This window comes from Aethalodelphis obliquidens, unplaced genomic scaffold (genome assembly GCF_003676395.1).
Source record: "Aethalodelphis obliquidens isolate GAN/ISIS:26980383/991018 unplaced genomic scaffold, ASM367639v1 scaffold36, whole genome shotgun sequence".
NCBI lineage: Eukaryota > Metazoa > Chordata > Mammalia > Artiodactyla > Delphinidae > Aethalodelphis > Aethalodelphis obliquidens.
This window is the reverse complement of record NW_020837980.1, coordinates 3,936,397-3,951,941: the sequence shown is the minus strand read 5'-3', so window position 1 is coordinate 3,951,941 and position 15,545 is coordinate 3,936,397. Positions and strand designations below refer to the sequence as shown.

The 15,545-nt window shown below is 39.2% G+C and overlaps 1 protein-coding gene across 1 annotated transcript; it reads right to left on the bottom strand.

The window, feature by feature from the left end:
* Nucleotides 1-735: 735 nt before the first annotated feature.
* On the bottom strand, nt 736-14,016 carry LOC113632238 (tolloid-like protein 2). Its single transcript, XM_027129227.1, has 4 exons — nt 13,817-14,016; nt 10,051-10,092; nt 8,835-9,059; nt 736-926 (listed from the first exon to the last, which is right to left on the bottom strand). The coding sequence occupies exons 1-4, from the start codon at nt 13,890-13,892 to the stop codon at nt 736-738; spliced, it is 534 nt and encodes a 177-aa protein (XP_026985028.1). The 5' UTR covers nt 13,893-14,016.
* Nucleotides 14,017-15,545: the final 1,529 nt, after the last annotated feature.

The window sequence follows — 15,545 nt, the reverse complement described above, 5'->3', positions numbered from 1 at the left end:
AATTGGGCGAGCATCCCTTTAACAATTAAAAATCACACCTATAGGGTGATGTGGTTCAGTAGTCTACAGCTCAAATCCAGGACTCTTAGGAGAGCCCATTCATTCCACTATCCTAGGAATGATAGAGCGACATCAAAAAGAACTTTGCATTCACACGGATTAAATTCTTCCTGCAATTACACTCCAATCAAGAAAATCTCCTAATAATAGATTCATTAGGTTTCTTAGTCTTAAGCACAACTAATGGAATTCTAGCTTAAAATTAGATAGGATAAGTAGATAAAAATCAGCACATTTGTTTCTATTTTATGCAGAGAAGTTAGTATAGGTTCAGCTAAAATATTCCTTTTGAGGGCTCTTCATGGGGGTGGGGAGGCAGTTACTTAATAAAAAATATGTTAACAGAGACATGGAAACACACTGAACTCTACCCTTGTTTCAGCCTGAATGGCCCCAGTGGATCTTTTAAATAGCAACTGACTGACTTTTATGTTTATCATTATTTCTTAAATAAAAATAACATACACACATATAGACACATACTCACCCCAATTAACCTTATTACCTCACATGATCTACCTGAATCACCAAATTCTCATGCCTTAAGGAATGGTTGGAAATGAAGTTATCCTATTTTTAGTATTAGAGCAAGGTGACCGACTACCAGTGACTCCTAAATCAGTGGGCCCCAGGTTCTACTTTAAGGCATATATGGTACCTGCTTTAATAAATGTTTTAAAACAATTTCTTACCATTAATAGGCAGTTGGATCCCAATACTGCTTTTCTGTGATTGCTTCTGAGTCATATCTTCCAAAGTAAGTTTAAAACCTCTTTCTCCCACAGATTCATCAGTCTTAAAATTCACAGTTAGGTAAGCACCACTGGATATCAAGACAAATTCTTTCTTGGAGCCACATAAATGAGCTGCAATGCGAGATATACTCGATAATTAAAATACTTTTCCTGTGTAGTTACATAGGTAAAGGAGGGAGAAGAGAGAGAGGGGACATTAAATTCCAAACAAATCTTGACAAAGGAATGATTATCAATAATGTAAGAGCAAGATTTGTGGGATGAAATTCATGATTTGATTGAAACGATAAAAGGGTATAGATTTTAAAAGATAAAGGGAAAAGACTGGGCTAGCAATTGCTTTGGAAATGATATATAATTATATGGCAATCTTTGGTCATAAGGATAGGTAGAGGCATTTCGATGAAGATAAATGGACAGAGAAATAGAAGTAATGGAACAGCACGATGGACCAAAAATTTGCATACTCCCAAAGTTCATATGTAGAAACCCTAATCCCCAATGTGATGGTAGTAGGTGAGGCCTTTGAGACGTGATTTGATTATGAGGGTGGAGCCTTATAAACCCTTATAAAAGAGACCCCAGAGAGCTCTCAAACCACCCCCCCCAGCTTTTTTTTTTGCCATGTGAGGATATAGCAAGAAGATGGCTATGAACCAGGAAGCAAGCCCTCACCAGACACCAAATCTTGGACTTCTAGTCTTCAGAACTGTGAGAAATAAATGTTTGTTATTTAAGCTACCCAAACTATGGCATTTTTGTTATAGTAGCCAAAACTGACTAAGACACACAGGCTGCCTAAATACAGACTAATGATGATCCTTTCCTAATTCAGAAACACAAAAGTTGTCACAAAGATGGTCCTGATAGTGAGAGGCCATTTGCTGTAATTTATCTGTACAGGCTGTAACTTAAATTATCTCAAGATAAAACAATGATACACTACTGATTTCTCTTAAAGATAATGTTATCTAAGAAATCTGAGAAAGATGGGGAATAGGGCAATAGTTAATCTCTACATCATTCTTAATGCTCAGAGAATCTGGTGAATTGGATGTGATGGGGTACTTTTGGGATGCACCATGTCAAGTAAAGGCATTCTGCATAGAGTCAGCTAACACTCTGGAAGTTTTAAAATAATGGAAATGGGAAAATGTTACTCTCTTTTTCAAAAAGGAGATTGGGAGTTGGCAGAGGGGGATGCGTAGGAGACAGAGAAAAACAAGGAGGCTAGAGGATTTCCAAAGTCTTGTATCAGTGAAGTAGTGTAGCTTAGTCCTTACAGGCTCAGATTCTATATCCAAACTACTGCTTTGGGCTAGTTCTGCCATTTATTAGCTATGTAGCCCTAGGCAAGTTATTTAACCTATCTCTCTGCCTCAATTTTCTCATCTGTATAATGGAGATTAAAAAAATACGTGGAATTATATGAAGTTATATTTATGAAGCATTATAAGTGTTTGTTAAATAAAAATAAACCTCAGCAAAATTTTACAGCAAATTATTAGACAGATGGGTTTTGAACACTTGAAGAAGGAATCAGTGGTCACGAGCAACCAGCATGTGTTCCTTTACATGCCATATTAAATTAACCTAATTTAATTTTTGGAAAGAGTTAATTAGATGGTGGCTAGGGAGAATGAGATAAACTTAATGAATCTTGATTTCAGTGAAGCACTTAATAGAGTACTTTATGATGTCCCTGTGAACAGATATAAAATGTAAGTGGATAATTATATGACTAGGAAGTTTCACAGCTGATTAAATAACCATACAATGTTAACCTGAAGGGAAGGTCTTAATGGTATGAAAATGGTTCTATCCTTGGTTTTGCGAAGTACAGTATTTCTATTAATGGCTTAGATAGAAATGCAGATAACACATTTACAAAATGTGTAGGTTTAAGATGGGTGGCTGAATGAGAAGTAAGGAGCTAGGTTAAATATAGAATCTTAGTGATAATTTAGTTCAATGTTTCATATAACATGGAGTTCCTTCTTTTTTAATTTTTTTTAAAATTTATTTATTTTTGGCTGCATTGGGTCTTCGTTGCTGTGTGCAGGCTTTCTCTAGTTGCCGTGAGCGGGCTTCTCATTGCAATGGTTTCTCTTGTTGTGGAGCACAGGCTCTAGGCACGTGGGCTTCAGTAGTTGTGGCTCGCAGGCTCTAGAGCACAGGCTCAGTAGTTGTGGCACACAAGCCTAGTTGCTCTGTGGCATGTAGGATCTGCCCCGGACCAGGGATTGAACCCATGTCCCCTGCATTGGCAGGCGGATTCTTAACCACTGTGCCACCAGGGAAGCCCCTAACACGGAGTTCCTTCTAAAATACCCTTGGACATATGAAACCTGGATTTGAAGATATTACATGTAACTTATGAGCATTTTCTCTTTTTGAACAGTTCTAATTGCTTGACAGTTCTTGCTCATGTTGAATCAAAAGGCATCAGTATGGGCTTCCCTGGTGGCACAGTGGTTGAGAGTCCGCCTGCCGATGCAGGGGACACGGGTTGCTGCCCCGGTCCGGGAGGATCCCACATGCCGTGGAGCGGCTGGGCCCACGAGCCATGGCCGCTGAGCCTGTGCATCCGGAGCCTGTGCTCCGCAACGGGAGAGGCCACAACAGTGAGAGGCCCGCGAACAGCAAACAAAAAAAAAAGGCATCAGTGTAATGATGGCCACATGGTTAGTGGACTGGCCAAGGATATAAGTGTTTGAATCAGAGTGCTTGGGCTTTAATCCAACTTTCTCTACTTACTAGTTATGTCACTGGAGGCAAGTTACTCAATATATTTGTGTTTCCTTATATTTAAAATGAGGATAATGTAACCCACCTCCATATGACTATTAAGATTAAGAGTTATAAGTTCTTAAGACTATGCCTGAATAATGGTAAACATTCAATAACTATTAGATATTACTAGGCAGAACAAGTTTCATACCTGGCCTGAGAGTCTCTATGAGAATTCCATAAATATTTGAAGGGGAGAAATTATGAACCTTCTCTCTTCTCCAAGATAAACATGCCCAGGTGTCCACACCCTTCAGCATCCTGGCCATTATGTTCTGTGTTCCAGTTTGTTAATGTTCCTTAAAATTGTTGCTTGACCAAGGATGATATCTAATAGCCAGTGTGGCAGGAGCAACAGCCAGACAGACTGGACATTGACTATGACGATTTGTAAGACTGAGCTAGTGAATGCCAGCTCAGTGCCAACCCTAAATTTGACCACACAAGGGAACTTATTTCTTTTATCTTATCATTCTTTACCAACACTGCTCTGAAATTCTGTAATCATTTGAGATTTCTGAAATTTTGATTTCAAACATCCTACTTTCTAAATCACCACTCCTATCTATCCTAATCCATTAGTATTTCCCTGCTGTAATTGTTTGCTCTCTCCATGACCTTCTCGCCATTAATCCCATAAACTTTCTATATCCATCACCCTCTAAGAAAGTGAGAAATTTTGCTGTCAGAAGCAGAGAAATGGGGCAACAGCTAAATTTCTTGTTCTGTTTTGTTTTGAATTATGGGTAATACTAGAATGTGTTTGCAACTGATGAGAATGATAGAGGAGATTGATGAAGTCAGAGAATGAATAACTTAAGGAAACTTATAAGAAGCTGACAACTCTCAAATTTATATCTCAAGCGCAAACTTTAAGAGTTCTGCTTCTAGCTCCCTGTTGCTAACTCAACCTAGATGTATCATGTCATTAAAAATTTAACATGGCTAGGTCTCTCCCCACAAATCTATTTCTCCCTCTAGTATTTCCCATCTCTGTAAATGCCACCACCTCCAAAAACCTCATACCATAACTTAGGAGCCATCCTTGATCTGCAGATTTAATGCCACATTCAATCCATCAAGAAATCCTATCAGTTCTATCTCCAGATCTGTCCACGTCACTTGTACTCCTTTGTTGCCATCTTCTTTCAAGGCAACATTATCTATTACCTAAAACAGTACTAATAGAACATTCTGCAATGATGTAAAGTTTAATATGAGTGCTGTCCAGTATGGTAAACTACATGTAGCAATTGAGCACTTGAAGTATGGCTAACACCACATTTCATTTCATTTTAACTAATTTGAATTTAAATGACAACATGGATTAGACATGGATTATAACATGGATTAGTGTAGGTCTAGATTACCATGATAGCCTCATAGCTGCAGACATAATTCACCCTGTCACCCTAAAATCCACTCCCAACATGGCAGTCATAGCAGCCCTCAACTTACTCCCCTGTCAAAAACCTTTAATGACCTCCCATTGGATTGGCATAAAATCCAAACTCCTTACCATAACCTGAGCTGCACAACTAGGCAAAGCCTCCATCTTCTACAACCTCACCTCATTCCTGTCTGTACTCACTCAATCTCCAGCAACTCTGACCTCTGACAGTTTCCCAAGTTACCAAGCTCTTCCCACCTGCAAGGCCATTTTCTCACTTATTTTTTCATCAAATATTTACTAAGTGTTAGGAGTGCTCTAGACACTGGAGATACAGCAGTGAACAAGAGACTAAGTTCTGCTCTCAGGAAATTTTCATTCTGGTGGAGGGAAACAGATTCTAAACAAATAAATATTGATATATACGCTGCCAGGTCATGATAAATGCCAAGAAGGAAAAGTGGAGGAGGGTTATTTAGATTGTGTGATAGAAGAGGCCTTAGATTAGGTAACATTTGAACAGACACCTGAATGAACTGAGGAAGTGAACCTTGAAGTCACCTTGGGCCAAGCAGGAATATGGTCGGTTAGTCTGAGGAGGAATAAAGAAGCCAGTGTGCCTGGTTTTGGGTGAAGGAGAGGGAGAATGGTAGGAGGTAAGGTCAGATAGGTACTAGACACCTTGGCACCTGCTATTCTGGCCTTGCCTGGCTGTTTCCTTTTCATTCTTTGAATCTTCTGTGACCATATTAACTAAAGCAACTGTTGACCCACTATTATTCCATACTTCTGCTGCAACTTATTTCCTTCAGATTACGTTGACAATCAATAATTATTTGATTGTTATTTATTGTTAAATACTGCTACTAGTTTTCTTCTTCTTTATCATCTGTCTTCCCAAAAGAAGGTGGCAGTGATCATTTCTGAATTGTCTACCATTGTTTCTTCAAGGTGCCTATCACATTAGAAAATGCTCAGTCATGAATGAATTTAACCTGTACGTTTAATATGGTGTTTACTGGTTACTGATGTTTACCTTCATGGGGTAAATGGAAGGAGGAAGACCAGATGAATGTTAATTTTGCTATGTTCTTTTCATTAAAATATTATAAAAGCATTGCAATGAAGACAACTTGGAGGCTGTGTACCACTCCATTTACATTCACAGAAATAATTAAAAACTAGCTAAAAACTGATAAATTCTATTTAGGTGAGCAAAAAGATTTAGTAAGAAAAGATAACTAAGAGAATATAGACAATGTGGTTCCACATATGGGCTAGCCCTTCTAACTAGCTGGGAGAGTAGCAATGGGGCTCAGTGTTCAACAGTTTAACAATGCTTATAGAAATTGCATATTTCACTGAACTAAAACTATGTAAGTACATAAAAGTATATGAAATAAAACTGTATAAACTAGCAAACTAGTGATAGTGTCCTCACTTTTATATAGAATTATATAAGCTAATTATAGAAATATTAGTTGTCTCATTTGTAATCTTTTGACACCCATGAATTTTTGATTAATCAGAACTTTTAAAGAGGAATAATGTTGTCAGGTTGAGGAATACTAAAGAGTGAGAAAGAGAAATGCAGCCCTGACATCCAAGAACTGGTCCAACACTCACAGCTGGACTGTGTTCTCGTGTTGGACATAAACAATCTCACAGGACATCAACATCAGACAAGACTCTGAATCTATGATAAAATGAGACAAAAACAAGGCCATCTGTAACCAACAAAAATATCAAACATTGACCTCTCATGGCTGAAATGAGAGCTTGCTACGTCTTTACCAATTACAGTTTTATCCTTACTCTAGTCAGGGCTCCCTATGATTGATACACCCAGTCATAAAATTGCCCCACTTCCTGCAAGCAATCTAGAGAAAAGTCCACTTCTTTAGACCTTCTCCAAAATTACCCAACCAAAGCCTAAGTACTGTAATAGGTTCTCTCTACCACCCTTTTAACAACGCATGGTTTTCCAGGATATGTGTTTTCCCTCTCCACAATGAATAATAAATCTAACTTGTTCAACTCCAGGTATGTTCCAAGGGTCTCTGGTTGAAAGGCATTCACAAGAGTTAGGGTTGTATGGTTGGATGCTATAGACACCTCATATTAATCTTATGGAGAACTGATAGCTTGATATTTTGTTATCTCCTCCGCCTCCATACTCTCAATTGCTTTAGAATCCTTGGCAGGAACCAAACTCGTTGATAAGAAAAAATTTAGATAACTTTGGAATTTCAAAGCACATTGCTGAACTTACTGGAGTTATAAATCCTAGAATATCATAGGAGTGGTTAAGGTCCCTGGAAAAAGATAGCATCAAAACTCTCCTCTTGGGGCTTCCCTGGTGGCTCAGTGGTTGAGAGACTGTGCCCTGGTCTGGGAAGATCCCACATGCCACGGAGCGGCTGGGCCCGTGAGCCATGGCCGCTGAGCCTGCGCGTCCGGAGCCTGTGCTCCGCAACGGGAGAGGCCACAACAGTGAGAGGCCTGCGTACCACAAAAACAAACAAACAAACAAACTCTCCTCTTGGGGCTTCCGTGGTGGCGCAGTGGTTAAGAGTCCACCTGCCAATGCAGGGGACACGGGTTTGAGCCCTGGTCCAGTAAGATCCCACATGGAGCAACTAAGCCCGTGCACCGCAACTACTGAGCCTGCACCCTAGAGCCCATGAGCCACAACTACTGAGCCCGTATGCCACAACTACTGAAGCTCGCGTGCCTAGAGCCCGTGCTCCGCAACGGGAGAAGCCACCGCAATGAGAAGCCCATACACCACAACAAAGAGTAGCCCTGCTCGCTGCAACTAGAGAAAAGCCCCCACACAGCAACGAAGACCCAACACAGCCAAAAATTAAATAAATAAATAAATTGATAAAAATTAAAAACAAAACAAAAAACCTCTCCTCTTGCCCTTTGTGAGGTGGATTGTAATGGTGTCCTGATTGGCAGAACTGGTTGGAGATTGGAGAATGTGGTACAATATTGAATTACAAAATCTTTGGAAAAGTTCCCTCTATGAGTCAGTCTTAGAACAAGATATTGCCTGACATCCAAACATGGTAGACACCATGTGGTCAATAAATCTCCAAAGATTATTCAAGTTAATTGACCTTTACCTTTTAATAATTTACGCTGGGTCTAACCACCTTTACTGTGAGGATGAAACCTGAGTAAACAAATTTCAAAAAGTTACCTAAAAATGAAGTTTAGGAAATAAAACCTCTTAAAACATATGACCTCCGGGGCTTCCCTGGTGGCGCAGTGGTTGAGAATCTGCCTGCCAGTGCAGGGGACACGGGTTCGAGCCCTGGTCTGGGAGGATCCCACATGCCACGGAGCAACTGGGCCCGTGAGCCACAACTACTGAGCCTGCGCGTCTGGAGCCTGTGCTCCGCAACAAGAGAGGCCGCAAGAATGAGAGGCCCGCGCACCGCGATGAAGAGTGGCCCCCGCTCGCCGGAACTGGAGAAAGCCCTCGCACAGAAACGAAGACCCAACACAGCCATAAATAAATTTAAAAAACATATGACCTCCTGAGAAAAACAAAATTAGTGTGCTCCCTAATGGTAAAATGAGATAGGAATCACTGGATGAAATCAAAAAGAGCTGGAGTTAAAGGTCAAGATCCAGTGAGTACGGCCTCATGCTCATCCCATTGTGTTCAATAATACTCAGGATTCTGATGAAGGACCTGATGGAGAATCACTGACAACAAATGATATCATTCTAAAGGCAAATATAGGTCATGGTTTCCATATATATGATTATATAAATGCTTATATGAATGCCACTCCGTGCAGGACATTTAAGAAAGTTCAGTTTACCAAGTAATCCTGATTGCTGATCTGGTCCGTCATAAATATTGAAGTAATCCCATTCACAGTTCCAAGATTCTTCTGTTATAAAGCCTTTAATCACTGCTTTCATTTTATTTCCTGACATAGAATAAAAAGTCCAAGTGCAGTTCAGCATGTTAGGATAAATGTTAGGATAATTGGGAGATGTGATCTCAATAGAGCTAACTGGAATCAAATCCAATACTGGACATCCTTGAGGCAAAAAGGAAAAAAAAACATTTAATACAATAATGAAGGATCTGGTTTTAATGTCTACAACTAGATCATTAAAACCTAAACTATAGTGTACTTTTATAAAGTTCTATCACTATTTTTTTTTGCTTCCATAGCTTCTTATGTATGGTGACACAGGGTTTAAATGACTTGTTTTGAAAAACTGACACCTCCCAAAAGAAGACAGGTTAAAGTTCTTTGACTTTAATTCACAAACTGTGAACCGCTAAGTCAACCATATCTACATTTCAATGTAGTTTTGTTGCTCATTTTTAGCACACAATCTTCTAAATCCCTGAGTAAATTAAACACTCCTAAAATTCAGCCTACACTTCAAATTACAATCATTTATTTGGTAGGGAAATTTGGATTACTCTCAGATAGTTGAAACCAGGATATGAAGGTTCACAAGGGCCAAGGGGCTACTACACCAAAAAGAGAATTGAGGAATTCAGTGACATTTTGGGTTTACTCCAAATGCTCTAGGTATTACCCAACCTAAAGTTAATGTCATCCAAAAACATTTACTTCATCAATAATCTTATCATTTTTGTTTCACTATGCAATGGCCCAGCCAAAAAATAAAAAGAGAGAGAGATACATGCACACTCCAAAAGACATAAAATATATGGAAAGAATGTTAATGAATAATAGAATTAAAATTGTTAGGGAAACTCCCATAAACAAAACGTGTTTCTTACCCATTAATTAGATAGGGCGCTACCTTGTTACTCTCTACTCCGTGATCTGACCCAGGTCTCCACCACCCCCAAAGTTTGACACTCAGAAAACTAGTACAAGTCCATATTTCACTATAAAGCAAATAGAATAAGGACACAACACTTGAAAGTTTCTGATAGCAGCCAGAGTATACTTCTTTCTAAACAGTGTTTAGCAGCAAAGATATTCCTCACCCTTACTTCCATAATATCAGGTAAACAAAGCCAAGACAATGAAGCCAATTCCTTACCTCCTTTATCCTCTTTACCATTAATTTTTCCTTTCACAGAATCTAGAATAAGAGAATATTCAAGGTCAATATATCCTATTTAATACTTTATATTTTATTCTTTTGTTTAAGTGATACATTTACATTGTAGAAAATTTCAAAAAAAAGAAAACAGATTTCAAAGGACAAAATAAAAGTCTCCTGAAGTCCCATCCTATAACCAATACTCATATTTTAACGTAACTCCTGTTTTTTCCTAAGCTATAGTATATACATTTTTTAATTGTATTTCATTTTACACCATTGTAACCTCCCCTACCCCCAATTGTGAATATTTTTCCATACTACTAAATATTACAGTACATTTTAATGGTTTTATATATTTTACTCACATAGATATAACAATTTCTACTGATATATTTTAATGTGTAATCTCAAGAATATGAATGATGAGTCAGATCTTTAACAAACCTCACACATGGGGTAAATCTGTTACATTTCTGCTGTTGTTAGAAAAATGTCTGCACTAAAGCTTTTCTATGTTTATCTGAAAACAGAAATTGAACATGTGTATGAAGTCTGCTGAGTTGACTTCTATTCATCTTTTAGCTCTAAGCCAAAGGGATTTCTATAAGCAAAACAGATGTATTTCTTACCCATTTATTAGATAGGGAGCTACCTCCTTACTCTCTACTCACTAATCTACCCCAGCTAGGATGTCATTTCCTTTATTCAAACAATTCTTGAACATCATCTATTTGCTAGGCATGTTGTACATTTTGGAGATAACAGCCATGGGGCATGCTTGGTGTGTCTGGGGAACAGCGGGAAGGATGGTGTAGAGTGAGCGCTGGGGAAAATGGCAGGAGAAGTAGTCAAGGAGGTAGCCAAGAGCCAGATCATATAGAATCTTATAGGTCACTGTAAGGACTTTTACTAAGAGTGAGCAGGGAAAATATTGAAAGATTATAAGCAGAGGAGTAACATGATCTGAATTATTCTTTTTAAAATGATTATTCTGGCTGTTATGAGTAAAACAGACTAAAAAAAGGCTTGTATCAGAATGTCATAGTGATGTTGAGAGGTAGTTGGATTCCAGATCAGTTTTGCTGAAGGCCCACAGATTAACTAAATCCAATGAGAGATGTGAGAAGAAAAGTCAAAGATGACCAAGATAATGGCTTGAGCAATTAATTATTAAACTGTAGTTGCCATCTACTGAAGTGGGGAAGATTGGTGGAGGAAGAATTTGGAGACAGGGGTAGGAAATCAAGACTTGAATTCTGGTCATGTTAAGTTTGAGATGCTTATTAGATATCCAAATGAAGAGGGAGGCAATTGGATATATAGCACTGTAGTTCAGATGGTGGCGCAGTGGTTGAGAGTCTGCCTGCCGATGCAGGGGACGCAGGTTCGTGTCCCAGTCCGGGAGGATGCCACATGCTGCGAAGCAGCTGGGCCCGTGAGCCATGGCCGCTGAGCCTGCGCGTCTGGAGCCTGTGCTCCGCAACGGGAGAGGCCGCAGCAGTGAGAGGCCAACGAACAAAAAAAAAAAAAAAAAAAAAAAAAAAGAAGTTGGGACTGGAGATACACTTTGGGAGTTATCTGTGTAAAGTGGTATTTAAAACTAGGGATTGGGTGAGATCATTTAAGAGTGACTACAGGCAGAGAAGAAAAGAAAGTCAGGACTGGGTCCTGGGACACCTCAACTTTTAATAGTAGAGAAAAGGAGGTGCAACCAGCCAAGAGACTCCAAGGAGACCAGTGAAGTAAGAGGATAGCCAAGAAACAGTGGTTTCCTGGAGGCCATGACAAATGAAACTCCAGAAGAAAGAAGAGCTTATCCGTGCCAAATGCAGCTATTAGGACTGAGAAGTGACTGTTGGATCTGAACCTTTGGAGGTCACTGGTAGCTTTGGCAAGAACACTGTCTGGGGAATGGTAAGAAAGGAAGGCTTATGGGAATCGATTCAAGAAAAAATGAAAGGGTAAAAGGGTAGACAGTAAGTAGAAATACATTTCAAGGTATTTTGCTGGGCTTCCCTGGTGGCGCGGTGGTTGAGGGTCCGCCTGCCGATGCAGGGGACACGGGTTCGGGCCCCGATCCGAGAAGATCCCACATGCCGCAGAGCGGCTGGGCCCGTGAGCCATGGCCGCTGAGCCTGCATATCCGAAGCCTGTGCTCCGAAACTGCAGAGGCCACAACAGTAACAGGCCCACGTACCGCAAAAAAAAAAAAAAAAAAGGTGTTTTGCTGTAAGAGAACAAAGAAATTAAAGTTTTCCTAGAATTCCACGCTCATCCTTTACCGAACTAAATAAGATATCTCCTTCAAAACTTAATATAGTTGTTTTTTCACTCTATATTTTTCTGAGATTATTTGATTAGTTGACTGAAAGAAAAATGCACAACCTAAGAGCTATGAGTTTGTTTTACTCAGGGTCTTACTGAGGACAACCACTCAGTAGCTCTGAGGAAGCTGTTCCGAAGAGGTAGAGGGAGAAGCCAGCTTAAATGTGATTTTGGCTAGGGTATATGTGCAGTGAAGCACATGTCTTGATAAAACACTACTGCTAGTCACAAAGAACAGAGATCTGAAGTTAATGATTTTAGTGCTTTTCTGTGTATGGGAAAATGCAAAATCTGGGTTCATTAAAATTCTTCCTGAGATATACATCTAATTATGCAAGGGGCCTGCTTTTCCAAAGCACAGAGCATCCTGTTATCAACTTAGTTTCTTCCCTCTGAAGCACAGAATACACTGTCCATCAGCTACTGCAGTGGCTTAATCATGGCAGAACTGGGCGATAAGCAACAGTCTCTGTCCTTCTCTGTTTACAGATTACTGACTATCTCCCCCACTAGACTATAAACTCTTCTAGGGCAGGGACTGTCTTGCTCATTGGTGAATCCTCAGTGCTTTAAACATGGCCTGGCATAAGTTTAAAACAATTTGTTGATAGTCTGAATAATTAAAGGCTTAAATGTGAGATTTTATTCTATTTTATGTTAGCCCCGTATGGTATACTTTCACTTACATAATTTGAACTTGATGCAAATCTTCTTTGTGTTCTCCATACAACATTTCTCACATTATCAGACTAAAAAATATAATGTTTTTTGTAGAAATATTTCTACAATTGTATTCCAATTAACAATTTTAATGAGTATGAATTGATTAATCTTAAGGACTAGAGCAATTCTAATAACTATTCAGAATTAAGCATAATTGCAAATGCTTTTTCCATGATACCCAATTTCCATAATTTGCAAAAGTTCCAATTTTCATAATGCTGTCTATCCCTTCACCAAAACTATAGGAATGTTGGGCAAAGCATATTTTTCAATAATCTGGCTACAACTAATATATATGAACTATCCACCAAACAAGTGTTAAAAAAAGAACCAATTACTCTTGATATTAGTACATTAAGGAAATGAATTTCAAAATAGAAAAATTACTTGAAACTTTTAGGCTAGGGATGAAAGTTTCCTACTGTATTTTTACAATATTCCAAGTATACAGAAAACTAGACAAAATTATTAGTTGCTGTAAGAAAAAATGAAAAATCTGATCAATCTTATGCCTTAAGGAGGTTTAGCCTGAGGCCTCCACAGAGGTCACAATCTTAAATCACAATCTTAAATATTGTTTTTTTCTTCTCCCCTATAGCTGACAAATGAAATAAAGAATTCAAGTCTCTTTATTTGATAACACATATTTTCTAATAAAGCACAATAAGACAAACATACACAAAAACAAATATGAAAAAAGTAATAGACTTACCAGACATATGAAAAGAATATCTCAAAGAAAATTTTTTCATGGCCAAACTGGCATTGTATGTGAAAAACAACATCATAAGAGGACCATGAGATTTTAATGAAGGTGAATCTCCTTCACATAGATTTCCTAGACAAAATAAATAAATAAATTTTTACTATTCATCAAGGCAAAGTTATTGAGCAAAGTGAAAGGAAAAAAATCCTATTTTTAATACAAATTTATACTGTATCCCCTACCAACAATATAAAAATGGGAAAATTAAGCAAAATAAAACCTAATTAGAATAGAGAGAGATGTTCCAGATTCTTGAGTGTAAGCAGTTCTAAGAAAGTGGTTCCAAACCAACTAGGACACTGTATCCAGTTCTTGTACTGTCTGAAATACTTAGGTAGGTCTTTTTAAAGCCATATAATATAAAAGAAGGTAACATGGTTGATACCGAGCAGGGCCCTGTGGGGCTCCTGAGCACAAAGGCTTTCTGTGTCCCCGTTTCTTGAATTACAGGAAACAGCCTCCATTCAGCCTCCATGACCTTCCCTGAGTTTCAAAGGGCAGATTCAAGCAGTTGCTAATGAGGAAAGGGAGGGGATGCGAGACCAGGGAGAAACAAACTGTCAGGAGAAACAATAGTACAGCCTGGTTGGGGCAAGGTCCTGGCTCCCCGTCAACGCATACCCACAGCAATATCTTTGAGCTGTTCTGCAGATACTGAAACCCCCTCCAGGTAGGAGAAGTTAACAATTAACCATGGTATGCTGCCCTGCAAGCACATAGGCCCCAGACTAATTGGAACCTGAAGGTTGATGATGCTGACTCCTACTTACCTCACCACCAACCGATCAGAAGAATGTCCACGAGCTGATCATGCCCTCTTTAAACCATTACTATAAAACTTCTCACTACCCTCTCCAAGTGGGGACACATGGTTTTGAGGGCATTAGCCCACTGTGAACCCCTTTGCCTTGCACAGCAATAAAGCTATTCTTTTCTACCTCACCCAAAACTGTCTCCAAGATTTAATTTGGTCTCGAGGTACAGAGGCTGGTTTCAGTCTAGCTAGGTCATCAGGGAACTAAAAAAATATTTTTGTCACCCAACTGAAATAACTACATGTAAGGGAGTATATTTGAGCCTTAGCTACATACAACCTTCATTTATCCACAGCACAGCCAAATGAATAAGAGGCAAGGTACAGTAACTGGCATGAAAGTCAAAACCACTAGCTGGTGTAAATGAAATTTTTTTAGGCAGTAGTTCTTAGAGGTCTCCTGTGAATCAGAATCCTAAGGCTAATTAGCAATGGTTTCACTCAACCTCCCATCACCCCTGGATTTCTAAAGCATCCTTCAGAAGATGATGGAGACTGATCCTCACTGATGGTTCTCTCTCTTGTGAGGCTGCTGCTAATAGCCAGACTGCTGTCATGAAGTTCTCTGTAACTGCTACCCTATGAATCTAGTTCAGCTTCTAGAACAAAACATTTTTCGTTCATCTTTTGCTTTTTATTTATTTTTTTAAAATAACTTTATTTATTTATTTATTTTTGGCTGCATTGGGTCTTCGTTGCTGCGCGTGGGCTTTCTCTAGTTGCAGTGCGCGGGCTTCTCATTGTGGTGGGCTCTCGTTGTGGAGCACAGGCTCTAGGTATGCGGGCTGCAGTAGTTGTGGCACATGGGCTCAGTAGATGTGGCACACGGGCTTAGTTGCTCCATGGCATGTGGGATCTTCC